Here is a 23,655-nt window from a genome sequence, read left to right as displayed (position 1 = left end):
CCCCAGAATAGTTGTTTGTTAACCGAGAGGGAAAATGCAGCATATATACTGTAAACATCACGCCAGTGAGACGCTTTCATTTTAAGTTTTCACTAGTTTGAAGACAGTTTTGTTTTCTTTCTTGATCAATACTGTCTTTTATCAGTTAATTCAATTTGACCTGGCTCCTTCAAAGCTGAAAGGTACATTTTATGTTCAATTCCCGTAGATACGATGGCCTTCATTTCTGAAATATTTAGTTTCCTTTTGTGTGTTCTAGTTTTAAATTTTCTCATTTTATCACACTGCTTATGTTTTCTATTTCTTCTAAAGAGCCTCAAACCCTCTGGGACATATGTAAATCATGAATCAGTTTCATTTCAATTCAAAGTTCCTCCTAATGCAAAACTGTATAGTTTTTAAGCCATTACTCTCCAACAGCCGTTCAGAAACTATGTCCTAGTACTCACCTTCCCAGGGGCCCAACTGCCACAGTAAAATTCCCTCCAAGTGTCAGGTTACCACCTTTTGCAAAAGCTTCTACTGCTCTGTCATAATTCAAAATTATTACCAAATCTGATACCTGAAAATAAAAAAAGCCCATTCATTTAAGAATAATTGTCTAAATCTCATTTAAAATACATGTTGATTAGAACTCAAATATACACCATATAATGCAGCGAGAATTTCAATGTAGACTGAAAGAATATGAAGGAAAGGTCATTGTTGTTTTGAGCTGAGGATTCACACAAGGGACATTTGCACAGGTCAGTGTGGCAGACACCCCCGACCATGTGCTGTGGGACTCCATACAAACCTCCCCGGTCCACCCGACAAGCTGGTAATGCGGGTGACGACAAAGGTCTAGTAAGGTTAAGAGGACTGTCACAGTGATAGCCAGAACACATCAAACATAGGTAGATCAGAAAGATCGAAAGTACTCTTTTAAACTAAACACATCAAGAAAGCCAAGCAAAGACCACACAGCTAACAGTGAGGGCAGAAGGTCAAGGGTTCTCAATGACGTTTGCACCCTGAAATCCCTGGCAAGGCCACGTGCCTACCACCAGTAAACTGCACGTCCGCTTTCTTTTTGGCCTCGGAATTCGAAATGCCAGAAGGAAACTAGTTAACCATTAGTTAGTGCCTCCTACTAAGTTAGTTCTCTAAGGGCAAAAATTAGAACGTGAGACGGCTCAAGACATGCCAACAAGGACGGCATTTGGTTTTCAAGTTTGCCGGAGCTGTATGCAAGCCCCATGAGAGCCCAGAAATACAGAGAGCCCTCAGGGGACACAGCCCTTGGGGGACACAGCCTTCCAGGGACAAAGCCCTCTGGGAGAACAGCCCCCTGGGGGACACAGCCCTCTGGGGACACAGCCCTGGGGGGACACAGCCCTGGGGAGGACACAGCCCTCCAGGAACATAGCTCTGGGGGAGGGGGGGGACACAGCCCTCAGGGGACAAAGCCCTCTGGGACACAGCCCTCAGTCTCAACATTCAAACCGAGTGTTGACATTCTGCATGCCAAGACAACTTCCACCCCTTACACCACTGGGCCCTTCTCTGCACATTGACTTTAGTGGGCTCAGAAGTTGAGCCTAGCCTCTAACAGTAATTTTTCCTTAGCTTACACCTGGACACCCTCCTCATTATTAAAGTAAAAGAGCTCATCCAAACTCTCTCTGGAAAAGCTAAATCATTTCTCTCAAATCTCACTATTGGGTGAAAGCAAGACTGATCAGAGTTGGCCCATGGCGAACTCTGGCCTTTGCTATAACAAACAGTTGAGTGATCCATATATGGGTGTTTTCAGAGCTTTGGGCTTTGTTACGACTGTCCTGAAAAGAAAATGCTAATAGTCTTTAAACCAAGTCTTTGTATTATCTTTGCTTAGACCATTGACTTTCAGATCGTTTTTGTTTTTAATGAATTGTGTGTGAATTATAAAACATTGGAAATTCTCTGTAGTTCACATAATTGAATCAGTACTATAATCTTAGTGTTAACTAATGTCTGAGCTAAGGAAGGCCACCAGATCCTGTCAGAAGATGACCTAGTCCCTAACTTCATATACCTTCAGAACCTTAACCTGGTCTGGATTCCAAAACAGAGCATAAATCTAAAGTTCCTGCAGATCACATTCATATTTCACATGTCCTAAAGATGTTGTCGCCTACAGGAGGCAGCATGGTGGGCTGAGAGATCAGAGTGTCCTGGATGCAAGAGATCTGCTTTGGCTCCCCCTGCTGTGGTTGGTGCTGTTGGCTCTCTCAGCCCTGTACCAGAGGCACACCACCTGCTGCCCGCGGACAGAGAGAGTGGTGGTGCCCAGACGCCACCCTGCTTGCCTCGAGGCTTAACAAGGCTGTTATGTGATTGGCCTTCTCCTGTTGTCAGACCAGGTTGAGTTTACCTGGAACCATCCCTTGCTCCAACTCTACCCTTTGTCTGTCCTGCTTCTTTAGTCCCTTACGGTTTCAGCCCTGAGAACATTTGCTCAAGAAATCACATGTACCCCAAGCCCTGTCTCAGGCTCTATATCTAGTGAACCCAACCAAGGACAACCATACCCTAGCTGTGTGATCTTAGGCAAGATGCTTAATGTCTCCATATATTGAATATACTCACGTGTGCCCTGCCTACCTGGCCTAAAATCCATGGGAAATTATGTAGACAGAAGTCACAGTCAGGAACAGACAGGGTACTACAAGTGACGAGACCCAGGGCTGACTTCTCACCTGATTATCCATGGAACCAAGAACACATAGTCCTTCTACCTATGGACAGAGGCTTGAACACCAGGACCGCTAAGGAACATGGCACCCAATGCCACAAACAGCCTGCTGAGTGGTTTCAGGGCCAGAACCCTCCATTTGAATGGCCCATCTGTCACTGTCTGGCTACCTCCTACTGGGGAACTCACATCACCCAGTTCTTTCATGTGCGAAATGAGAGCGGTGATAACCGTTCTCCATGGCTATGGGATGGAACTGATTCTATAAGAATATATGCAAAAGTTTTACAAAAATGTTAACTGCTATTGTTCGTCCATTCTAAAACGGAATGGCAGATAATTACATTATTCAACAAATATTTACTAGCATAAATTGATTATGTGAGTGCTCTCTGTGTCCTTGAAAGCTTAAGATAAAGACATTGAGACTCACTCTGGGTTTCTACTTTGTGCTCGATACTTGGCCAGTCTGAGGACTAGGCATGAAGAGAGAACATCTATGCCCTCAAGGTACTCACAATCTACATTAAGGTCCAGAAAACCAACAGGCTAACACCTGTGTGGAACATTCTGTCAAGTTGGGAACCTACTGCTGGAAAGAAGAATGCCAGAAGAGGAAACTGAATCAGCCCTAGGTGGTTGGGGACTAATTTCTCTCCAGACTGAGGGTGTCTATCTGGCTCGCCATTGGCCACAGGTCTGCTGCCCTTTTACTGGAAGCCAGGGCCGCTGCTGACAAGAACGGTCATGGTTCACAAGAGCTGCTGTATCAAGGGAACCTCTGCCTCCTCGCTCACTCGAGGTGGGCCGGAGAGCTCTGTGAGAGCAGCAGCAGAAAACTCGTGCTCATGATAAAGTCTGAGAATGCTCTGTGGAGAAGCACAAGACTTCTTGCCAACGTTGAAAAGGAACTGACTGCTTGCGCATTATGATTACCCTCTGGGACATATCTGTGGGCCTCAGGGAGGCAAAGTCAGATTGTGTTTAAGAAGTATAAAGCCAGTCTTTCTAACCCCTAGGCAACTCCTCTAATCTCTACTTGAAATAGGCATTTTAAAAAGCTAATGATTTTCCTCCATGTATGCTAGTTAAATGAAAGTCCAGGGTTAATTTCTTCTATATGCCATGAGGGTAAGATCAAAAGTTTCTATAAATCGCAAGCACAAGTAAGTATTGCAAAGGTAAAGAGGACATTCACAATAAAAATTATAATAGTTTATGCCACTCTAAATGCACTCACTTAATAAGCCAAGAGGGAAGGCTACTGTTGCCTCTATCTTACAAGTGAAAAATCGCAGATCCCGGGAGAAGAGGGCCGCTCAGTGCACAGGGCTGCAGGTGCTCCCGGGTCTGGTACAGTCTCTGCTCTTACAGCCCAACCACTACCCCACACTGCCTTTGGAAGATAATCGAGTATATCTCTATAAAATGTTGACTTTGAATCTTTCTATTTCACATATTAATGATAGGATTACACGTTACTACACTTGTTTTCAAGGCTGTTAACATGCCCAAACCCGGATATTCCAAGGAGCCATCACGGGGAGTCCCATTTTCACATTTTCAGTTTTTCATATGCTAAACTTCCTGCAGTCACCCTTACTTCATCTCTCATCAGCTTGGAAACAAATGCTGTTTGAGGCCCAGAGCACCACCCAGCTTCCAGTGGAGGGAGAGGGGTGATGAGGTGGGGGAGGGGGGAGGGGGGGCACTCACACCACCAGCTGAGCATCATCCATGCAGAGAGCACCGCCTGTCGGCAAGGAGGTGCAGGCAGGGATGAAAATGTACTGCCCACACAGGGCGATGCTTTGTATGGCTTTGGTCTGGTTGAATATCCAACAAAAAGGCAGTTACGATAGGGAAAGCTAAAATATATATCTCTTTTTATAATACAGATTAATGGAACAGGGAGTAAAGAAGGTCACATAAAGGTGAAATAAGAGTGGTGGAAAGGCCCGTGTCTAATGAGGCCAAGGGAATTTAAAACTGTGGCCACAGAGAAAATGCATAAAAAGATGGCTTAGGACAAAACTGACCAGAACTTGAGAAGAAAGTGATTTGAGAATATTAGGAGATTCGATTTGCCCATGACTTAGCAACACCGCCATGGATGAAAGATTAGCATCATGCAGAAGGTAATCTCTAAGTAACAGACCTCTGCAAACAGGTGTGCTCAGGGCCTGCCTGAGAGGCCATGGTCATCAGGAACCAAGTCACAACATGAAACCATGCAAAGGCAGTCTTTACTCCAAGCATCTGAAGCAACCTGAAGATATAACACAACTGGATTTTGCCACCCATGAAGATACACTGTATTAAGCCAGGTAAGCCCAGGATCTAAGCTCTGGCTTGTTCGACAACCCGCTGCAGAGGTTAGCAGCTTTGCAATGAGCAAGTCACAAGTGGCCAAGTACAGTTCATCCGCTTTGAGACATTCCTGCTCCCCAGACATGCTAAAGATGGCCCCAGAAAAATGCCACTCTCGATGAAAGATACCGGTAAACATTAGAATGTTATCAGTGGGGATTCATCCAGAAAGGGAAATACATGGAATAAAATATATTCCATCGATGGTGAAATGAGAACAGTAGATACTCTCTCAAGCTTCACGTAGTAAGTCACAGTTGTGTTTTCACACACTTACCTCAATTCCTATTTCAAACCCTCCACCAAGCCCAGCTATGCCGATGGCTGACGGTGCAGACCACTCTAACAAACACAAAGAAGCAAACGTTACTCTAACATTAAAACTGTTTGGCACACACATATGGGAAGGAAAATGCTAAAATGTGAACAAATAGCATTTCTTTTAAAATAATGAGACTTTGGTATTTCCCCCTGTGTTTTAAAATGTTCTTTAATAAGCCTATATAATTTTAAGTTAAAAATATTTGAAAGGTATGAGATATTGAGTCCCACAGACTCACAAATTCATGCCCCCTGATCTTTCTCTACAAACGTGCATAACACCAAACTACTGAATCCTCACCTACTAAACATATCTAATTTTAACTATCAACATTTGTATAACGTTTTACAAAATAATTGAGCTGTAATTCTAGTTTTAGTTAGAGTTCTATCATAGATATAACAGAGCGAAAGGATTCAAAAAAGTTTATTATAATCACTTCTAAGGGTGACACAATAATAAACCGTTTCTATTGTAAATCTCTGAGGGCAAAAACTGGTCTTTTTTTGCGTAGTAGCACAAGAAATAGGGTATCTGTTCAAGATTATTAAGATTTTAACAAGATAAATTTCCTTACATTTTAAACTTAGTACAATATTTCCATTTGAATTAGGGAGAAAATTAATCTGATGGGGGGAGGGGGGGGAGAGTCTAGATAAAGTCCTTTCTGTAGATGCTTATTAGTTTCCTAACCTAATTTGTGTTCTAGGTAACAGGATATTGCTTGAATATATTTAGAACTAATCTACCCAGGCTTAGGGGAGTTTGTATTACAGAAATTAGCGTCATATAACCCCAAAGTTGTTTTCCATTTCCTATGTTAGGAGCTGTCGCTGTTTGAAGACTGCCCATCTGGCCAGGATCTGGGGAATTTGCTGCTTCTCTTTTGTTTTTGTTTTGTTTTTTAATGTTATTTATTTTTGAGAGAGAGGGAGAGAGAGCATGAGAAGGGGAGGGGCATAGAGAGGGAGACACAGAATCGGAAGCAGACTCCAGGCTCCGAGCTGACAGCACAGAGCCTGACATGGGGCTCGAACTCTAGAGCTGTGAGATCATGACCTGAGCTGAAGTCAGACACTCAGCTGACTGAGCCACCCAGGTGCCCCAGGGAATCTGCTATTTCATTTGGGCAGCTTTTAAATTACGCTCTGTGAGGAGCGCCTGGGTGGCTCAGTCGGTTAAGCGGCCGACTTCGGCTCAGGTCATGATCTCGTGGTTCGTGAGTTCAAGCCCCACGTCGGGCTCTGTGCTGACAGCTCAGAGCCTGGAGCCTGTTTCCGATTCTGTGTCTCCCTCTCTCTGACCCTCCCCCGTTCATTCTCTGTCTCAAAAATAAACGTTAAAAAAAAAAAATTTAAATTACCCTCTGTGGACTGAGCATCTGGACTCAAAAGTGAGAAATACAAGGGAAATAAGAACAGCAGAAAAGCCCAGTAGAAAAGTCCTCCTGAGATTCTGAGACCCCAGAGGTTGACAGATCCCCACCTTCACAGAGAGCTACCTGTCACCACTGTGGGAACATCTCACAGACTTTGAGCCCACAGAAGGGAAGTGCCTTTGAATGTGCTTCTACTTGGGCTGGTTGTACTGCTGGGAAGTCTGCCCGTGAAAACGTGGGTAGTGCTTGAGAAGAGAACTTGGTTGTTTCTGATTCTTAGCCAAGGGCTGAACAAAGAAGGATGAAGAAACCTACCACGCTCCTGTGAGTTGTGTTCAAAGCGAAAACAATCAACTTACTTCCGTCAGGAAGACGCGCCAGCACGACCCCACTGCCTCCTCTAGCAGTTACTAGAAATCCAGCCTTTATCACAGACAATATCGCAAGGCCCTTGGCTTTAGCAATTACATGGGCTGCAAAATTAAAGATAACGAGCAGGTGAGCATTTTTAATGGACTTTCCTGGACAGATGTTCAGGGGTTGAGCAGATTCAGTACACACAGCAGTCTCCTTGGCAGGACCCAGGGCTCTCAGTATGAGCCTTAGTGGGACATATGAGCTGAAAAAAACTCGGTTACGCAGCACGTGCACCTGGGCCTCCCTGCCCCACCTCCTTCCTTGTATGTTTCCAATGCTACACCTAATGTCACAAGTGCTCAAACATCCTGCAACCGCTGTGATAAATGAGATATACAGATGAGATTTTTCAGTGACATCTACCAGCAGGACAAATAATTTGGAGATTTCAATTAATTGAGAACATAACTCATAATATAAAGATCCATACTGTACTAAGTACTAAGGAGAAACTTGCTGCAAGCTGTGGAACTTTGATCTGAAATCCATACAGTTAGTTCACCTTTTACTAATATGGAAATCTGGATTCAAACACAGAAAAACCAAGTGATTTTGCCACTTTAAAAGACTTTTAACTTTGTAAAATGATCTATTTGAGTATTCGAGTAACACATAACTACTAGTGTACTGAGAATAAAACTCAATTTAGAAACCACTGGTTTATTCACATTTCAGGGAAGTTCATCACATAAAACGAGTTATTAATATATGTGCCTAGTAAACACTGTGCCTCCCTTTTCTGTGGATTTATTCACAAAACAGCATATCCTTCAAATAACAAGGGAAGCCTCAACATTTGAAATTACCCTTGGACCCCAATGTCCCTGTTTTTTTTTAACAGAACAATATTGGTTTCAGGAGGAGAATTTAGTTATTCATCAGTTACATACAACACCCAGTGCTCATCCCAGGCATCCAGTGCCTCCTTTTTGTATTTCAAAACGTTAGAAGTATATTGTAATGCGGTTGAAAGCTGTATTGTATATCACATAGGTTTATTTTTACAACCCCACTTTGGTAGAACATCTTCGTCCATACCTCGATGTGTCCACTCCCAATGTGTGTATGGTCAGGATTGCCTCTATTTAGATACAGCAAAAGTAGATGAACATATTTTAAGTATCAGGTTTGTTGTTATAGATTTTCTACCCAAATTCAGGAACACTAAAATACCAGTAATGCCTAACTGATTTGCCAAGTAGCTTTTCATGGATGGCAGAGACGCACTGAGTACAGATTCACCCTCTAAATGTCCTTGTACGGATCTCAGGCCCCTCACACCCGAGTGTGACCTCGTACCGCTAAGGTCTACAGTCTAGATGTTTTGTTTTAAATTGTTTTTTGTAGATTTTATCCTCCACTATATAATAGATCACCCTAGTGTTAATTTAAACATAATGCCCCCCCCCCCATCCTAGGGAAGGCTCTAGGAAAGGAGAGGCTTGGCTCTCTGGCAGCCCCTGGGGCCCTCTCCTCCCCACCACACACAGCCTGCACACCTGGGAGTCAGCTCTTACCCAGGCTGCCACGTAAACTGGTCTTCACTTTCCCAGCTACACTCACTGAAAGGGAGTCAGGTGGTCTTTGCAGGCAGAAGAAAGTCATGATGGAATTTTACTGCACAAAATCCATGAGAGGTAATCCATACTCAGATGTTTCTGTGTTAGGAAATCCAGTTTTGCCATAAATCGGGCTAGCGGGCCACATACGCAGATGCTGATATATGTCAAGAAATGTCTTCTATCTCCTGCTTCAGAATACTGCTACTGAAAATTCAGTTTTTCTGATTGAATTTTCTTCAAGTCCTAAAGTAGTCCTTCTCAAACCTGTGTGTACATATAGATCACTGGAGATCTTGTAAAAAATGCAGATTCTGACTCACTAGGTCTAAGTGGGGCCTTGAGGTCCTGCGGTTCTAACGCGCCCCCAGGTGATGCCCAGCGGCACTTTGAGTAGCCAGGCTCCAAGAAGCACTGTTTTCCTATGATGGAAGTGGTGGCTGGGCCAAAATAACAATAATAATAATAATAATAATAATAATAATAATAATAATAAAACAAATTTAAAAGTTTTTAATATTTAAAGTTCTGCTAAATAACTTTAAACATCTGACTTAAGAAGTTAAAGTAGTTAAAAAAATCAAGTAGTCTTTGTCATGCTGGATCAGAGTCGTGGTGGTCAAGAGGGAAATTAGTCTGCAGCACTGCCCAAGGTAGTCGGCATGTGAACCTTCTTTGCCTCGTGGCAAAGACGAGTAGTCCACGAAACACCCTGTAGAGATAAGTGCTAGTGGCAATGGGCAGGTAGTGGCTCCCAAAAGGTCATCTCTAGACTCAGGTCTTACGTGGTCAGCCTCGCACTAGAATCACATGGGAAGCATTGTTAAAAATGCGCATTCCTGCCACACTGCTCCCAGGGTCTGATTCAGCAGGTTTGCAGGAACTTTAAGCACTGTATTTTAATGAGCCAAGGAATAGGATATGTAGCTGTGTTGGGAATTATTGATTAATGTCTTGTTAAACCACTATAAAGTGTAAATATCTTATCTAGAAAGAGAAAACCCAAAATTAAAATTTATTTATGAGATTAGCTAGTGAGTTTGCAAGATAAACTTACAAGGCCTCAGAAACGGAGGACAAGAACAGGTGAGTTGGGAGAAAACCAAAGTGGGCACCATGAAGGGGAGGCAGGAGAGGCCGCCTCCACAAAGGCAGAAGGCAAAGGGAGGTGTGGAGGGCCCCCAGAGAAGGAGGGCAACACTACTCTGTGAGCTTGCTGCTCTTAGGGGGTCCGCTGCCTGGCATCAGGAAGTGCACCAAGTAACTTAAACAACAAAACAACTTTAGAAATGAATGGCATATATTTTATTTACCAGGAATGATCTTATCAGGTCCATTTCTGGAAGTTATTTCTGTGAATTCTCTTAGAATTTTAGCCGCCTTTTTTGCTTCCGATTTCAGATTGGAAGGTATGGGATTATTCACTGAAAGATTAAAAAAAGAGATTTTAATGAAAAAATCTAGTACATACAAGTTAGAAAATTATTATAATTTCATTTTTTCTCATGCACAATTGAGCATTAATAAATTGTATCCTTCCAGACAAATAAAATGAATTGGAAATCCTGAAATTATTGTCTCATCTCTATTTTCCTGATAAATTAAATTCATTCTGAGATTGGGAAACCCTAAACTCTCAAAATCCCAGAAATTATAAAATCATGGGATTCTAAAGGATCTTAAACAAAATATGGTCCAATCTCTCAATTATACACCTTCTCTGTGTAATTCTTAATTTACCCCAATGGTAATTTAAAAATATTAAAATTTAAAGAATCAACAAAAGATGTAATTTATAACTGCGCATAATAAAAAATATATAATTTATTGCAACTGTCCAAAATAAAAAATATGAACTTTACTGTATCTGGATACTTTTGTCAAAAATGTTGAACTGTCTGTATAGATTGTCCTTATTAGTAAAACCCTAAGAGACTCAGGAACTGAGTGGTTACTCCAATGTGTTTGTACGGCATTCTACCCGTCAGGCTTTCCTGGGTGTTCATAAACTCATGCAAGCAAGCATGTACTTGTTCCAACAAGTGTGCAGATAATCCTCCCAGACCTGAAGTATGTGGGGATAGACCATCTCTTTATCACAGGGAAAGGAATCAGAAGAGCCAAAGAAGCCAAGAGGCTTCAATGTAAAGTCTGCTATTCAGGCCATCGGATGAAATTTTCATTTCAGAGATTGTTTTCAGCTCTGAAAGTTCCATTGGGTTGTTTTTATTCTTTCCATTTCTGTTCTCATTATGTTTATGTTGTTCTTTAAATACTTGAGCATATTTTAAAAGGTGCTTTTTTTATCCTTATCTGATAATTGCATCATCTCTGGCCTTTCCAGATCTGTTTTTGACAGAATTTTCTCTTGCTATGGGTTAGATTTTCCTGTTTTCTATTTCTGGTAAAATTTGATGGTTGCTAGATATTGTGAATGTCACCACATTGAATGTCTGGATTTTGTTGTCTTCCTTAAACAGAGTTGATGCCCTTAGCAGCAGGCCATGCAGGGACTGACCTGCATATCAATCTTTCCAAGGCCTGCTTCTGTGTTTTGCTTCGGTGCGTGTACAGTCGTTTTGATGTGAGCCCTCCAAGTGTGGTGTGATTCTTTGGGCTCGCTCCCCAGTGTGCTCAGGGCTTAATGAGCAGACGGTGGGAACTGTTATCCCACAACCCTCACTGAACTGAAAACAGTTCACCTCACAGCTTCCTGGTAGCTGTTCTTGGCGCCATCTTGAAAGTTTTACGTGGAAACGTAGGGTTTGGGACTCGCCAAGGGTTCATGGGTCCTCCAGCAGATCTCTCGGGCCCACTCCCCTCCGTGAGGCTGCCTTGCCATTCAGATGCATGGCTTCCCCAAACTCCGTTGTCTCCTCCATTCAGCAAGAGAACAGAAAGTGCAGGAAAAGGGGCAATCACGGGGTTCCCCTCCTCTCTGAGATCTCGGGCACACTCACCCATCACCCAATATGTGAAAGCAGACATTCGGTGTGTTTGCCTAATTTCTAGGGTTTACAGTCAGTGGCAGTGCCAGCACCACTCTCTCTGGCATGAAGCTCTCAGTGTACTTTAATTTGTTCTTTTGTGATGAGTGATGTCACACATCTTTCCATTTCCATCAAGTCTTCTCCATAGTGTCCTGTTGGGGGGTATTTCTCTGTTTCTTATTCATTTATAAAGTAAAGGAATTAACCTTTTTCTGGAACATGAGTTACAAATATTGATTCGCTGTTTGGCACTTGTCTTTGGAATTTTCTTATGTTTTTCTACTTTTTGTCTTAATGAAATCAAATTCATCTTCTAAGTTTTACAAGTATCTTTAATTAAATGAAATGCTCGATTTCATATGGAAAAAATAAGCAAGAAAGTATAGGGAAAGTATTTAAAAGAAGAATAATGAGAGGACGAGCTCTGCCAAAGCCACAACATATCATAAAGCATTGGGGCGCCTGGGTGGCTCAGTCGGTTGGGCGTCCGACTTTGGCTCAGGTCATGATCTCACAGTTCGTGAGTTCAATCCCCACATCGGGCTCTGTGCGGACAGCTCAGAGCCTGGAACCTGCTTCGGATTCTGTGTCTCCCTCTCTCTCTCTGTCCCTCCCCCACTCGCACTCTGCCTCTCTCTCTCAAAAATAAACAAACGTTAAAAATAAATTAAAAATAAAATAAAGTGTCAATAATTTACTTGATAGTAGATGCAAATATAGGCAGGAAAACCAATTTTACAAAATAGAAAATTCAGAAATTGACCCAAATATATAAAATACCTTGATGTATAATAAAGATAACATCTTAAATCAATGTAGAAAAGCTGTGTTACACAATAAATAGTGACCTTTGCTGGGGGGGGGGGGGGGGAGCAATGAAAATTCATCCACAGCTTCATGCTACATGGGGATAAACTCCAAATTCATCAACAGTTTGAAATGCCAGAAATCAAACCATAACAGAACCAGAAATTATGGGAGAATTACTTTTCAAATTCATAGTACAAAAGGCCCAACCAAGTATGACAAAAAACTTCTATATTTTTATATGATCAGAAATTATGGCATAAGCACATTGTAAACATAATGGAAAAAGTATACATATGCAAATGTTGGGGGAAAAGCCACCCCTGCTGTTAATATCCCCCAATACTACTGTCTGCATTTCAGTGTATGCTTCAATTGATTCCTATTGCCAAATATGTAGATTATTTCCATTTTTAGCTTTTAGAGATACCACTGTTGGATGACAGTTATCTTAGGGTAGAGTCTTAGGGGTTGGGAATCGATGAATAAAAACAACCCATAATTTGTTAGCTTATATTACTTTATAAATTGCCTCTGAAAAGTACCACCCAGGTTTAGATCACTGGGTATTACCATAAAAAACGTCCACTGTCATGGGGGACACTGGTAAAGGCAAAGGCCATACGTCAGAAAAACAGGGTGACAAATTTCATTTGAGTTTATCTGAATGCCAGTGAATTTTTCTTTAGTTTGTTTACATGTCCTGTTTTGCACATTTTCTGTTCATATTCTTTGCCTGTTTTTCTGGCATCATATTCTTTAGTCTATAATTGTGCTCACGCCGCAAATCTGTATCTCTGCTTGCTTTTTAAAACAATTATTATTTTTCAGCATTTGTTTTTATTTATATGGGAACATGTCTCTGGGCTTTCTACTGTTATCATCTTTTTAACTATTATTGTGACTAAAGGCTTTAATTAAAAAAAAAGAACTATACAGGCACAGCTTATATTTTATACTAAATATTTGACCCATCTCAAAGTTATATTGGTATAAAATATGAAGAACCTAATATTTTTTAATTATTCATTTATTGATTTTATTTTTTAAATGTTTTTTTTTGATTTATTTTGAGACAGAGGGGGTGCAGAGAGAAAGGGAGAGAGAATCCCAAGCAGGCTTCATGCTGTCAGTGCAAAGACCAATGCAGGGCTCAGTCTCACAAACCACAAGAGCATGACCTCAGCCACAGTCAGATGCTTAACCAACTGAGCCACCCAGGCACCCCAACATTTGGCCCTTTAAAGTACATGTTATGGAGGTGGTTCTATAAGCCATGACTTCAGGCGACACAATAATGACGTACGATTGTTTTTTGAGATTTATTCCACAGTGATCAAGAAAATACATATATGGTAAAGGGCATTTCCAACTTTCCAGTACAGTATTGATGCAATTGATAGCTTTTAAAAGCCATGATTGGTGAGCATATACTGAGATAGGAGTGACTTCATTTCCATTTTGGTTGCTAAGGGGAAGGTATGTGAGTCAGCAAACAGGAGTAGAACTACGAAATTGACTAATACAACTTCCTCTGTTCATAAGGTACATGCATTGACTGTAATTTGCATTATAACTAGACGAACTATTTGAGCTCCTAATTTCTGCTGGTTTCTAAGATGAGGCCTCACAACCTTACTCTTCATGGGTTGAATGAATTGCATACAGAGGGTTTGGCTTTATTGGTTTTGTGTCTGGACAGCTAGTTGCCCACACACGTGTGCTTCCTGTGTTACAGGGAGCGCTGTCCCCGAGAGGCAGGTGCCCAGAGAAGGTGACGTGTGTCACTTCTATGCCACGACAGCTGAGACGTATTGCTTTCTCCACCCTCTCTTTCCCATCACTGGCTGGCTGAAGAGGACTTTGATGGCACAGCCACAGGGGGGAAGGATGGGTCCCCTGGGTCACCAGCTGGGTCACCGCCTGGGGAAAGCTGTTCGCCACCTGGAACATCCACACTAGACTATTACGTGCTGGAGAAGTGGCTCTTACTGTGTTAGGTAAGTGAGATATGGAGGCTTTTTATTGCAGCTAATATTACCCAATTATTACATTTTAAAAATTAATTCTAAATTTTGAAGAAGAAAGATGGGGGAGAAGTATTTGTAATTTTCATTTTCTAACTTAGGACTAGATTTGACTCGTTTTATATACGTATATTCTAATCACTTAGGTAGTTTGGAGAGGTGGAAACATGGGTAAAAATGCTATCAAATACGATACTATATGTTAACGTTCTTACTTCTTTGATTAAATAGTATTTATAATACACTATTTGCAAGTCCTTCTAAAAAAAGCAAAGCAGTGTTTTGCTTTTTCATGAAATGTTAAAACCTTTAAAAAGATGCCTCTTCTCGGGGCACCTGAGTGTCTCAGTCGCTTAGGGCGTCCAACTCTTGACCAGCTCAGGTCATGCTCTCATGGTCCTGAGATCAACCCCCCAAGCTGGGCTTAGGATCTCTCTCTCACCCCCTATCCCCCACTCGAGAGCATGCACGTTCTTTCTCAAGCAAAAAAGATCTATCTTCTCTATGCCGACAACACCCATCAGTGTACATCTTGGAACAATTCAAGGTGCTAGGGTCCTATCCTGCGCTTCCGTCACTTGCCTAGCTCTGCTGTCTTTCACAGCTATAACACCCCCGCCCTGCTCACCTAGAGCAGGTGCAGAGCCTGGGTCCAAGCAGGAGGTGGAATGCGCAGAGCTGGTTGAGAGGGAGGTCGGCTGTGAGAACTACCCATTCTGGATGGCACCCTAGGCTGAGACAGCCCTCACTAAGGACCAGTTTGGAAGAGGTGCGCACCTCTTTGGAGAGGATGTGGTGCCTGCAGGTGGCAGAGGGGCCATGTTCCCCCAGGCTGGGCCTGTTCGGGGGCTGCTGGGCCACCCTCTGGGGTACAAGCAGTCAGCAGCTGGTGGCACGGGCCAGCCGTGGGAGTCTGGCTACCAGAAAGAGCTGAGGAGATCTGGTTTCTGAGTGGAGGGGCCAAGGGGGGAGTATCTGGCCAGGCCCAGGCTTCCTGGTCCTAGAGGGGTCCTCTCCTGGGCCTGTGGGAGGGCGGGTAGGATCCACCCGGGTCCTCTTGGCACATGGCTGACGCCTGCCTGTCCCTCCTGTCACATTCCTCCTGCACCCTGTACTGAGGAAGCTCATCACTGTGCCCGCTTTAAAGGAGTAATACTTTAAGGAGCTCTGCTAAGGATCCCAGAGCCCACACTGAAGGACACCCTGGGAGGTAAGGGGCAGTAAATTGATGAGGGACCCCGCAGGGGTTGGCAAGCCATGGCCCTGGGCCAAGTCCAGCCACCACCTGTTCACCTATGGCCTAGGAGTTAAGAACAGTGTTTACATTTCTAATATTGTGTGTGTGTGTGTGTGTATGTGTGTGTGTGTGTGTGTGTGTGTGTGTGTGTGTGTGTGAGAGAGAGAGAGAGAGAGAGAGAGAGCGCGCGCACTCACGCATGTGTGAGCACAAGTTGGGTAAGGACAGAGAGAGCGGGAGAGAGAATCTTGAGCAGGTTCAAGGCCCAGTAAGGGGCCAGACACAGGGCTCCACCTCTCAACTGTGAGGTCATGACCTGAGCTGAAATCAGGAGTCGGACATTTAACCGACCGAGCCACCCAGGCACTGCCAGTGTTTACATTTTTAAAGGCTGAAAAAATTAAAACACAATAATAATATTATGTGTGAAAACACATTTTCAAAGATGTTACAGGTAAAATTACATCATAGTCAGCATAACAGTTGAACATTTGTAATTTATTTTCATGATAAGTAACACTAACTTCGAATCTCAAGTAGCAAAATGTTCTCCCATAAAGAGAATCACATTTGTCTCATCACAAGATTTGTATTACAAAAAACAAAAAACAAAAAACAAAAAAAAAAAAAAACAACCAACTTCTCAATTATTCTATTTCAGTTTTAATCAATTAAAAAATTGTGGTAGTTTGTTTTCTCTCTTATATGAGTGTCTACATATGTCCTCAATTTTGTTTCTTGGCCCACAAAGCCTAATAACATGTGCTATCTGGCCCCTTAAGGAAAAACAGTGCCAACCTCTGACCTCTTGAAATACAACTCATTCTTCAAGACCAAGTTTAAAACGCTGCTTCTAAGTGAAACCATTCTGCATACCCCTTCGAATGACTAACCCGTCACCAGGCTGATCTTGTGGGCATGCCATTTGAGCAGGGTCCCAGTGCTTGCTCTGGATCAGCAGGGTTCCTGTCTCCTGCTGTCCTGGAGGGACTGTCCCTTCCTGAGGCGGCAGGCAGAGCCTCTCCACTGTGGCTCACACAAACCAGTCCATCAGCTGAAGAGCACAGGAACACACCTGCCCCCACATCTGGTTGGTGGCCTCACAAGGACCCAGCAGCCACCAAGGCTGTTAGCGCTGCCTTGATCCCCTGACGCCAAGACCCTCTTGTCCCCCCGGCCCCATCCTTTTCTATTTACACTCAGATCTCAGGTCCTGTAACTGTAAGCACCACTTATCTCTGACAATCTCCAGGTTTTATCTACTCTTTAACCTTCCCCTAAATTCCAGACTCACGATATCATCAATTACTTTCTCCATCTTGGCATGAAGTGTCAAGTAAGCAGTTCAAATTATACAAAGCTGCCTGTGATGCCCTCCCTTCTCCTCACCTTCTCCCTGAGCCTTCTCTCCAGGCAGGCTTGATCCCTCCGGGAGCTCACACTCAAAACCTGGCCTAACTGTGACTTCTCTGTCACTCTCACAGCCACACCAATCCGTTGGCACACCCTATCAGAATATAAGCCTTCAACATATGCTCAAGATCTGATTATATCTCACTCCTCCCTACCAGCAGCCTGGCCCAAAGAATATAAATTCTTGTGTCTATTCAAAGTCTCCTGGCTGCTTTCTCTGTTCCCAGTCTTGAGCCCCTATGGTAATTTCTGCAAAAAAAATGTTCCGTCTAAGTAATAGGTAAGATAGCAGTCCCCCACTGCTTACACCCCTCAAAGTTTTCCCATCATATTTAGTCTGCACCATGGCCTATATCACTGCTTTGTCTGTTAACCATATATATCTGTCTGCATCCATATCTATTCTATTTATCTGTCAATCAATTATATCTATCTGTCTGTATCTATCATCTGTCTGTCTGTCTGCCTACCTACCTACACACCCACCTATCCATCTGATCTTTCTTGTACATATCCTTCACTACAATGTGAGCCCCATGGGGTAAGCACATTGACTATTTTATTTTATTAACTGTAATATCTCCAGCACATGCCACAATGACATATAGCTAAGTGCCCAATAAATATGTGTTAAATGATAAAGTATTTGTGTGGCTTTTGGGAACTGAAGGTCAAATCCCTGTGAGGACTAGACACAGTTCACTTGCATACAAAATACAATGGGTTTAGAGGAAAATGTGCTAAGTAATAGCAAAATTTCCCTGCCTCTCAAACTCTGTAGCATTTCCCAGACCTTATGAGAGAGGGGGCCAGAGGGAAGCAAGGGACAGGTTGATGGTGTAGCACCCTAAAGCAGTCCTCTCCAGGTCCGTCCTCTCCAGGTCCTCTAAAGAACGGGGGGGATGAGAAAAGAGAAGGAAACCCAAGGAGGGCTGACGCCACGAGACCAGTGGGCAGAGTGCCTCAGCTCCGTGCATGCGCAGGGCCGATGTGGCTCCCGCACCAAGGTCCTGCTGACCCAGAAGGCGTGGGCAGGCAGTTCTGCTCCCAGGAGGAAACTGGGCAATGCTCCAGCAGACTGGACTGTCAGAGCCTTTCGAATGCAGCAAGGGCCAGCGTAGCAGCATCTTCAGGATTAGTAGTAACTGAACACCAAAAGCTAAATGAGTGGGCAGTGGTAGCCCAGACCTGGGGCCACTCTAAAACGTGACTGCCACCAGAGAGAACGAAGACAGCACGCCTGGTAGAAAATGAAGGCTCGTTGGGGCGCCTGGGTGGCGCAGTCAGTTAAGCGTCCGACTTCAGCCAGGTCACGATCTCGCGGCCCGTGAGTTCGAGCCCCGCGTCAGGCTCTGGGCTGATGGCTCAGAGCCTGGAGCCTGTTTCCGATTCTGTGTCTCCGTCTCTCTCTGCCCCTCCCCCGTTCATGCTCTGTCTCTCTCTGTCCCAAAAATAAATAAATGTTGAAAAAAAAATTTCAAAAAAAAAAAAAAAAAAGAAAATGAAGGCTCGTGATACATGTTCCCATTTCGGCACTCGAGTTTGTGATTTGAGGCTTACGCCCACCCAACTGGTTTTCTTCCCACTTCATGTTCTCACCTTTTCATTTTTCCACCACTAAACTACAATCCTTCCAGGGCAGAAGCAGCATATGTCACTGACCTCTGCACCCTACAGTGCCTTGTTCATATGTCTCGATTCTCCATACAACTTACTGAAATCGATCGGTAACCTGTGGCAGAAATGGGTTCCTTCTGCTGCTGAACATCTATGTCTCTTATTTCAGAACCGTCACGGTTTGTCTGTTTCACTGATCCTGCACTGAGCAGGTGACCCAAGTCTGAAAGTTAGAACAAATCTCCTGCCACATCAGAGCTTCAAACCAAAGCTGATCTGCTATCTGCATCTCACCAAGTGCTTGTGCGGAGCTGCAGAACTCCCCTCTCCCAGGCGCTTGCATGTGGACCTGCTACAACATTTTATCACCACAAGGGGAGAGCCTGAGAGCAAAGCCACACAGAAGGGCACTTGACCAGAGTTGCAGATAGAGTCTGGGCTCTGCTGGCCCTGCTGGAGCCTCGGACTGGGCAACAGCTAAAGCCACAGCAGCTCTGGACTGTTCAGTCACATGGACCAGTATGTTTTCCTTTTCTGCAATGCCAATTTGGATCAGATTTTCTGACACATGCAACTAAAACACAGTAAATAGTACATAAATCTTACCCCCAGAAGACTTTCTGCTGTGAACCCTATCAAGCAAGCAGAATTAAACCAGTCAAATAAGCAAATTCCACAGTTGAGAGCTGCTATTGCAAACATCCTGCTGTGGGCAAAGGTCGCAGCCTTTTTTGTAAACACGGGAAGGGGGCTATCAGACTTGGGAATTCAGATGCAGTGTGGTCTGTGAGCCCTCGTAGCCGTGAACCAGGGGTTGACAGGCCTGGTCTTGGTCAGGATGCCTTCGTGTTCGGCTGAACTATGGAAGACAATGGCTAATTTGCTTTAATAGCACAGATCCTATTAAATTGCTGATAAAATCATATTGCTTAGTCATAGTTAAATATAGTGAATTTCTCTGTCAGAGCCAACAAATAATAATAACAACTTAGATATAAATCTTAGTTCCTGTCCTCAGCATCAACTCATGGCTCACCCACTTTTCCTCTGCTGTGCCATTAGGTATAGAGAGAGCATGGTCTGGGCAGAATGTTGGCCTTATTATACCACTAAAGGTATAACGATACAGGTCATTCGTTGCTAAAGAAGCCTTTGGACTGGACATGCACAAAAGTCTTGTCTCCTGAATCCCAAGCCAAAGCAAACTCCCCATGAATATTTGAGTTTCCTTCTAAGAGTGACTGGCTGCCACACCTCAAGCTAAGAAATTTAGATTAAAATGTTCTTGAAAAAGTGATTAAGGGGCACCTGGGTGGCTTGTTGGTTAAACGTCTGACTCTTGATTTCAGCTCAGGTGACGACCTCACAGTTCATGGGTTCAAGCCCCGAGTCGGGCTCCACACTGACAGCACAGTGTCTGCTTGGGATCTTCTCTCTCCCTCTCTCTGTCTCTGTCTCTGTTTCTCTTTCTGCCCCTCCTGTGCACATGCTCTTTCTAAATAAATAAGCTTTTAAAAAAAGTGATTAAAATATTTGAAAATGTCTATACTAAGATAATTTTTTTTTAATTAAGAGTTTCTAAGATACTGGGGAGAAAATGTTTACTTTGGAAACTTCAAAAGCTTGAAACAAGCTTAAGCTGTGGAAATAATTTCCATATTGATCATGGGCCATAAACTGGGGGCTGGATCCCTGCAAAACAGAATCCTGAGACCCCTGCTTAGAGTAACTTAGAAACTGACCACTTTCAAGCATTTCCACCCCCGCCCTGGACTCAGGACCAGGGTTTCCCAACTTTCCTTCATATCAGCCAGCGTCCACTAAAATATTTTCCCCAATGGACTCTGGACTATGAGAGAGGTACCTATAGGAAAAGTTTACAAGTTTAGAAATGGTTTTCCAAATGTCCATTAATTAGATATTAACCAAATTATTAAGCCTTATAACTAACATGAAATAAAGGTTAATTCACTGAATTGATAAAACCCCAACCAAAATCAAAGTAAGTAGAAAGCTGCAAAGGAAATATATAGAATAAATTGATCACATCTTTGCCAAAATAAAAACAAAAAAAAAACCTTCACGCAACCAAGTAATTTTTTAAAGGGCTTTGACATAATGACCTGAGCTTGGAAGCTTTGTTAGAACACTGTGGTCTTGAAAGCCACCGCCAGACAACTAAGGCCGGTCATTGTTTCTTCAACTGATTCTTATCTTTCTGTGGCCTTGGTTTAACTTCTTCTTTTGACTCAAGGGACAAAACTTGTCAGTTCTAGAAATCAAAACCGGTCTCTCTGCTCACATCAGCAGCCTTGCAGTCCAAACTTTAAACCAAATTGAGCATTTGAACCCCGAACATTAGTGTACCCTAAGCTTCCTTTCTCCTCCCCCAACCACAGGCTGCAGATGGGAGACAAAGGGTAGGGAGCGGTGAGCACTTAACCTTCAGCTTTAGGAAACCTTTGATGTACACTCACTTTTATCTTTTCTCAAACTAAAAAGTGATCCTCATCCAGAGCAGGACTACACATGCCGCTCTGGTCTGATCATTTGGTGAAAAAAAATGGACTCTTCCCAAAATAGAAAATTCAGCGTGCTTAGGTTTTAAGTTGCATACGACGATGTCAAACAAGGCAATACGCAGAAGGACTTCTGTGACCAGCAGTCATTCCAGCAACACAGCCAGCCCTATTTCCCTTGGACCCATACCAGCTTCCCTTTTGAAGCCCCGCATCCTATTTCCAAAGAGTGAGAGCTCTCCTGAGAGTAAATGCTTCCTAAGTGGAATAAAAGCATCACATCACTCTTGATGAGGAAAGATGATTATTTTTTAATCTTACAAAAGATGAGGTTAGTATTTTCTCATTTTACAGAAACTTTTGTTTAATTAGAATGTCGGTAGGGGCGCCTGGGTGGCTAGGTCGGCTAAGCCTCCAGCTCTTGGTTTCTGCTCAAGTCATGATCTCATGCTTCATGAGTTTGAGCCCAGCATCAGGCGGTTCGGGTCCTGCTTGGGATTCTCTCTCTCCCTCTCTCTCTCTGTCCCTCCTCCACTGGTGCACATACACACACGCTCTCTATCTCTCAAAATAAATAAACTTAAAAAAATAAATAGGACGTTAGTAAACCAAACAACCAATTCTCCTTAATTTAAACAAGATCAACAGGATGGAAGCTATAACTTATTTGATTATTCTAACCTCCAACATAGTAATTTGCGGACACCTCAGAAGTAAGGTACTCCACAGGTGTTCCAAGAGCAGGCCCACACAAGGAAGGAAAGGGCACCCGGAGACCTGTGATTTCTCCATTGTGCATGTAATACATATCTTCTAACTTATTATTAACTAGGCATCTCCCACATCTCAATAAAAACATTCCTGAGAACAAGAATGCAGGACGCGCATGTTCTGTAAGCAGAACAAAACCTGAAAACCTTCTCTCCTACCAGTAGAACTGTCTGGGCCCATCAGATTACTCCCTGGGGGCAAGGGGCCCAGGTCTGTGTCATTCTTTCCAACTCAGCCCTTCTGGCAGCAGTGACAACACTGAAACATTTGTTGAAGTGAAACAGGTATGTTTCAGGCCAGCAGGTACATGTCATTTCCCTGTGGTCACCTACCCGTTCAGGGCACTGTCGCACTTGTTTAAATAGGAAAGCCCACCGCGGCAGGGAGCCCCGCAGACTTCCGGTGCCCCCAGAGCTAGGGAGCTATCCACCGCCTCTCTGCTCAGAGATCCCCTTACCACAGGAGGTGCCCCAAACGGCTTGGCTTGGCTGATCGCAGGGAGGGCCAAGTGGTCGCATGCAGGGCCCGGAACCTCACAGGGGACCCAGGGCGCCCTGCTGACTTCCTGCCCCCGCCAGTCAAGCTCACCTCACACCCACAGCACCGCAGGGCTCTAGAGAGTCACTTATTGAAACAAATTGGGACGAAAAAGAGTAGTAAGTGCTTTTCAAACATTAATTACAAATAACATAAAATGAATTACAGTAGCCAAAATTAAAACTTAGCAAGAGTTTTTCTGTGTACGGAAACACCTGTGGACGAGTCTACAGAATTGGTTAATTTTTGACAGTTTGCGGAATGACCTGTTGATAATACGCAACAGCAAAATCCCCGGACGCCCTCCTTTCTCCCGCCCTCTTCCCCAACCTTTGACCCTCTGCAGCCAAACTTTCTAAAGGGGAGAGGTGGGGGGGTCCCGACTCTAGGTGCGGCTCGGCGGCGTCACCCACACCTGTACTCACTTGTGACCCCAGAGCCTGGTCCTCCGGCGCCCCTCGAGCGGCCGACACCTCCCCAGGAAGAGGAAGAGCGCCCTTGGCTCGGCCCCGCCTCCCGGGGCGGGGACCGCCTGGCCAGGTGCACACCTGACACAGGTAAGGGGCAGGTGAACACTCCACTTTTGCCAGGACGAAGCACCCGCCACATACACCCCCGACGAAAGCACGGCGCGGTCACGGGATTTCTGACTTCACCGCGTCCCTCCCAGGGCGGCTTCTAAGGCGTCCAGTCTTTTACAGTTGGGTCCCCCAGCCCAGGGCCCTGTCGCCAGGCAGAGGGTTGTGTGTGACCTGAGCACTGGGGGTCAGGGCGAGGCAGGTGTCTCGGGGGCCGGGGGAGTGCTCCCTGGTCCCGAGCGGACTCCGCTCAACCCCTGATCGCGGGCCTTGCGTTTGGGCCGCGCGGCCCAGGTCTGGGGGGGGGGGGGGGGGGCCCAAGTCTGGGGGTGGGCAGGTCTGGGGGCAGGCCCAGGTCTGGGGGGCCCGGGTCTGAGGGGAGGCCCAGGTCTTGGGG

General features: G+C 44.2%; 1 protein-coding gene across 2 annotated transcripts in view; it reads right to left on the bottom strand.

The window, feature by feature from the left end:
• SH3YL1 (SH3 and SYLF domain containing 1) overlaps window positions 1–23,481 on the bottom strand; it is a 40,385-nt gene extending 16,904 nt beyond the window's left edge. The window contains exons 1-5 of one of the 2 annotated variants that reach the window (XM_047845114.1): window positions 23,106–23,481; window positions 10,076–10,186; window positions 7,146–7,259; window positions 5,364–5,428; window positions 450–562 (exon numbers count right to left, since the gene is read on the bottom strand). In XM_047845114.1, the coding sequence (XP_047701070.1) occupies window positions 450–562; window positions 5,364–5,428; window positions 7,146–7,259; window positions 10,076–10,186; window positions 23,106–23,289 (587 nt within the window). In that variant the 5' untranslated portion in view covers window positions 23,290–23,481. Of the gene's footprint in view, window positions 1–449; window positions 563–5,363; window positions 5,487–6,405; window positions 6,413–7,145; window positions 7,260–10,075; window positions 10,187–18,173; window positions 18,180–23,105 lie in introns of those variants that run through there. The other variant, XM_047845115.1, reaches the window with a different exon arrangement.
• Window positions 23,482–23,655: the final 174 nt, after the last annotated feature.

Source organism: Prionailurus viverrinus, unplaced genomic scaffold (assembly GCF_022837055.1).
Source record: "Prionailurus viverrinus isolate Anna unplaced genomic scaffold, UM_Priviv_1.0 scaffold_33, whole genome shotgun sequence".
Lineage (NCBI taxonomy): Eukaryota > Metazoa > Chordata > Mammalia > Carnivora > Felidae > Prionailurus > Prionailurus viverrinus.
The sequence above is the reverse complement of the archived record's forward strand: the minus strand, read 5'-3'. Positions and strand labels throughout refer to the sequence as shown.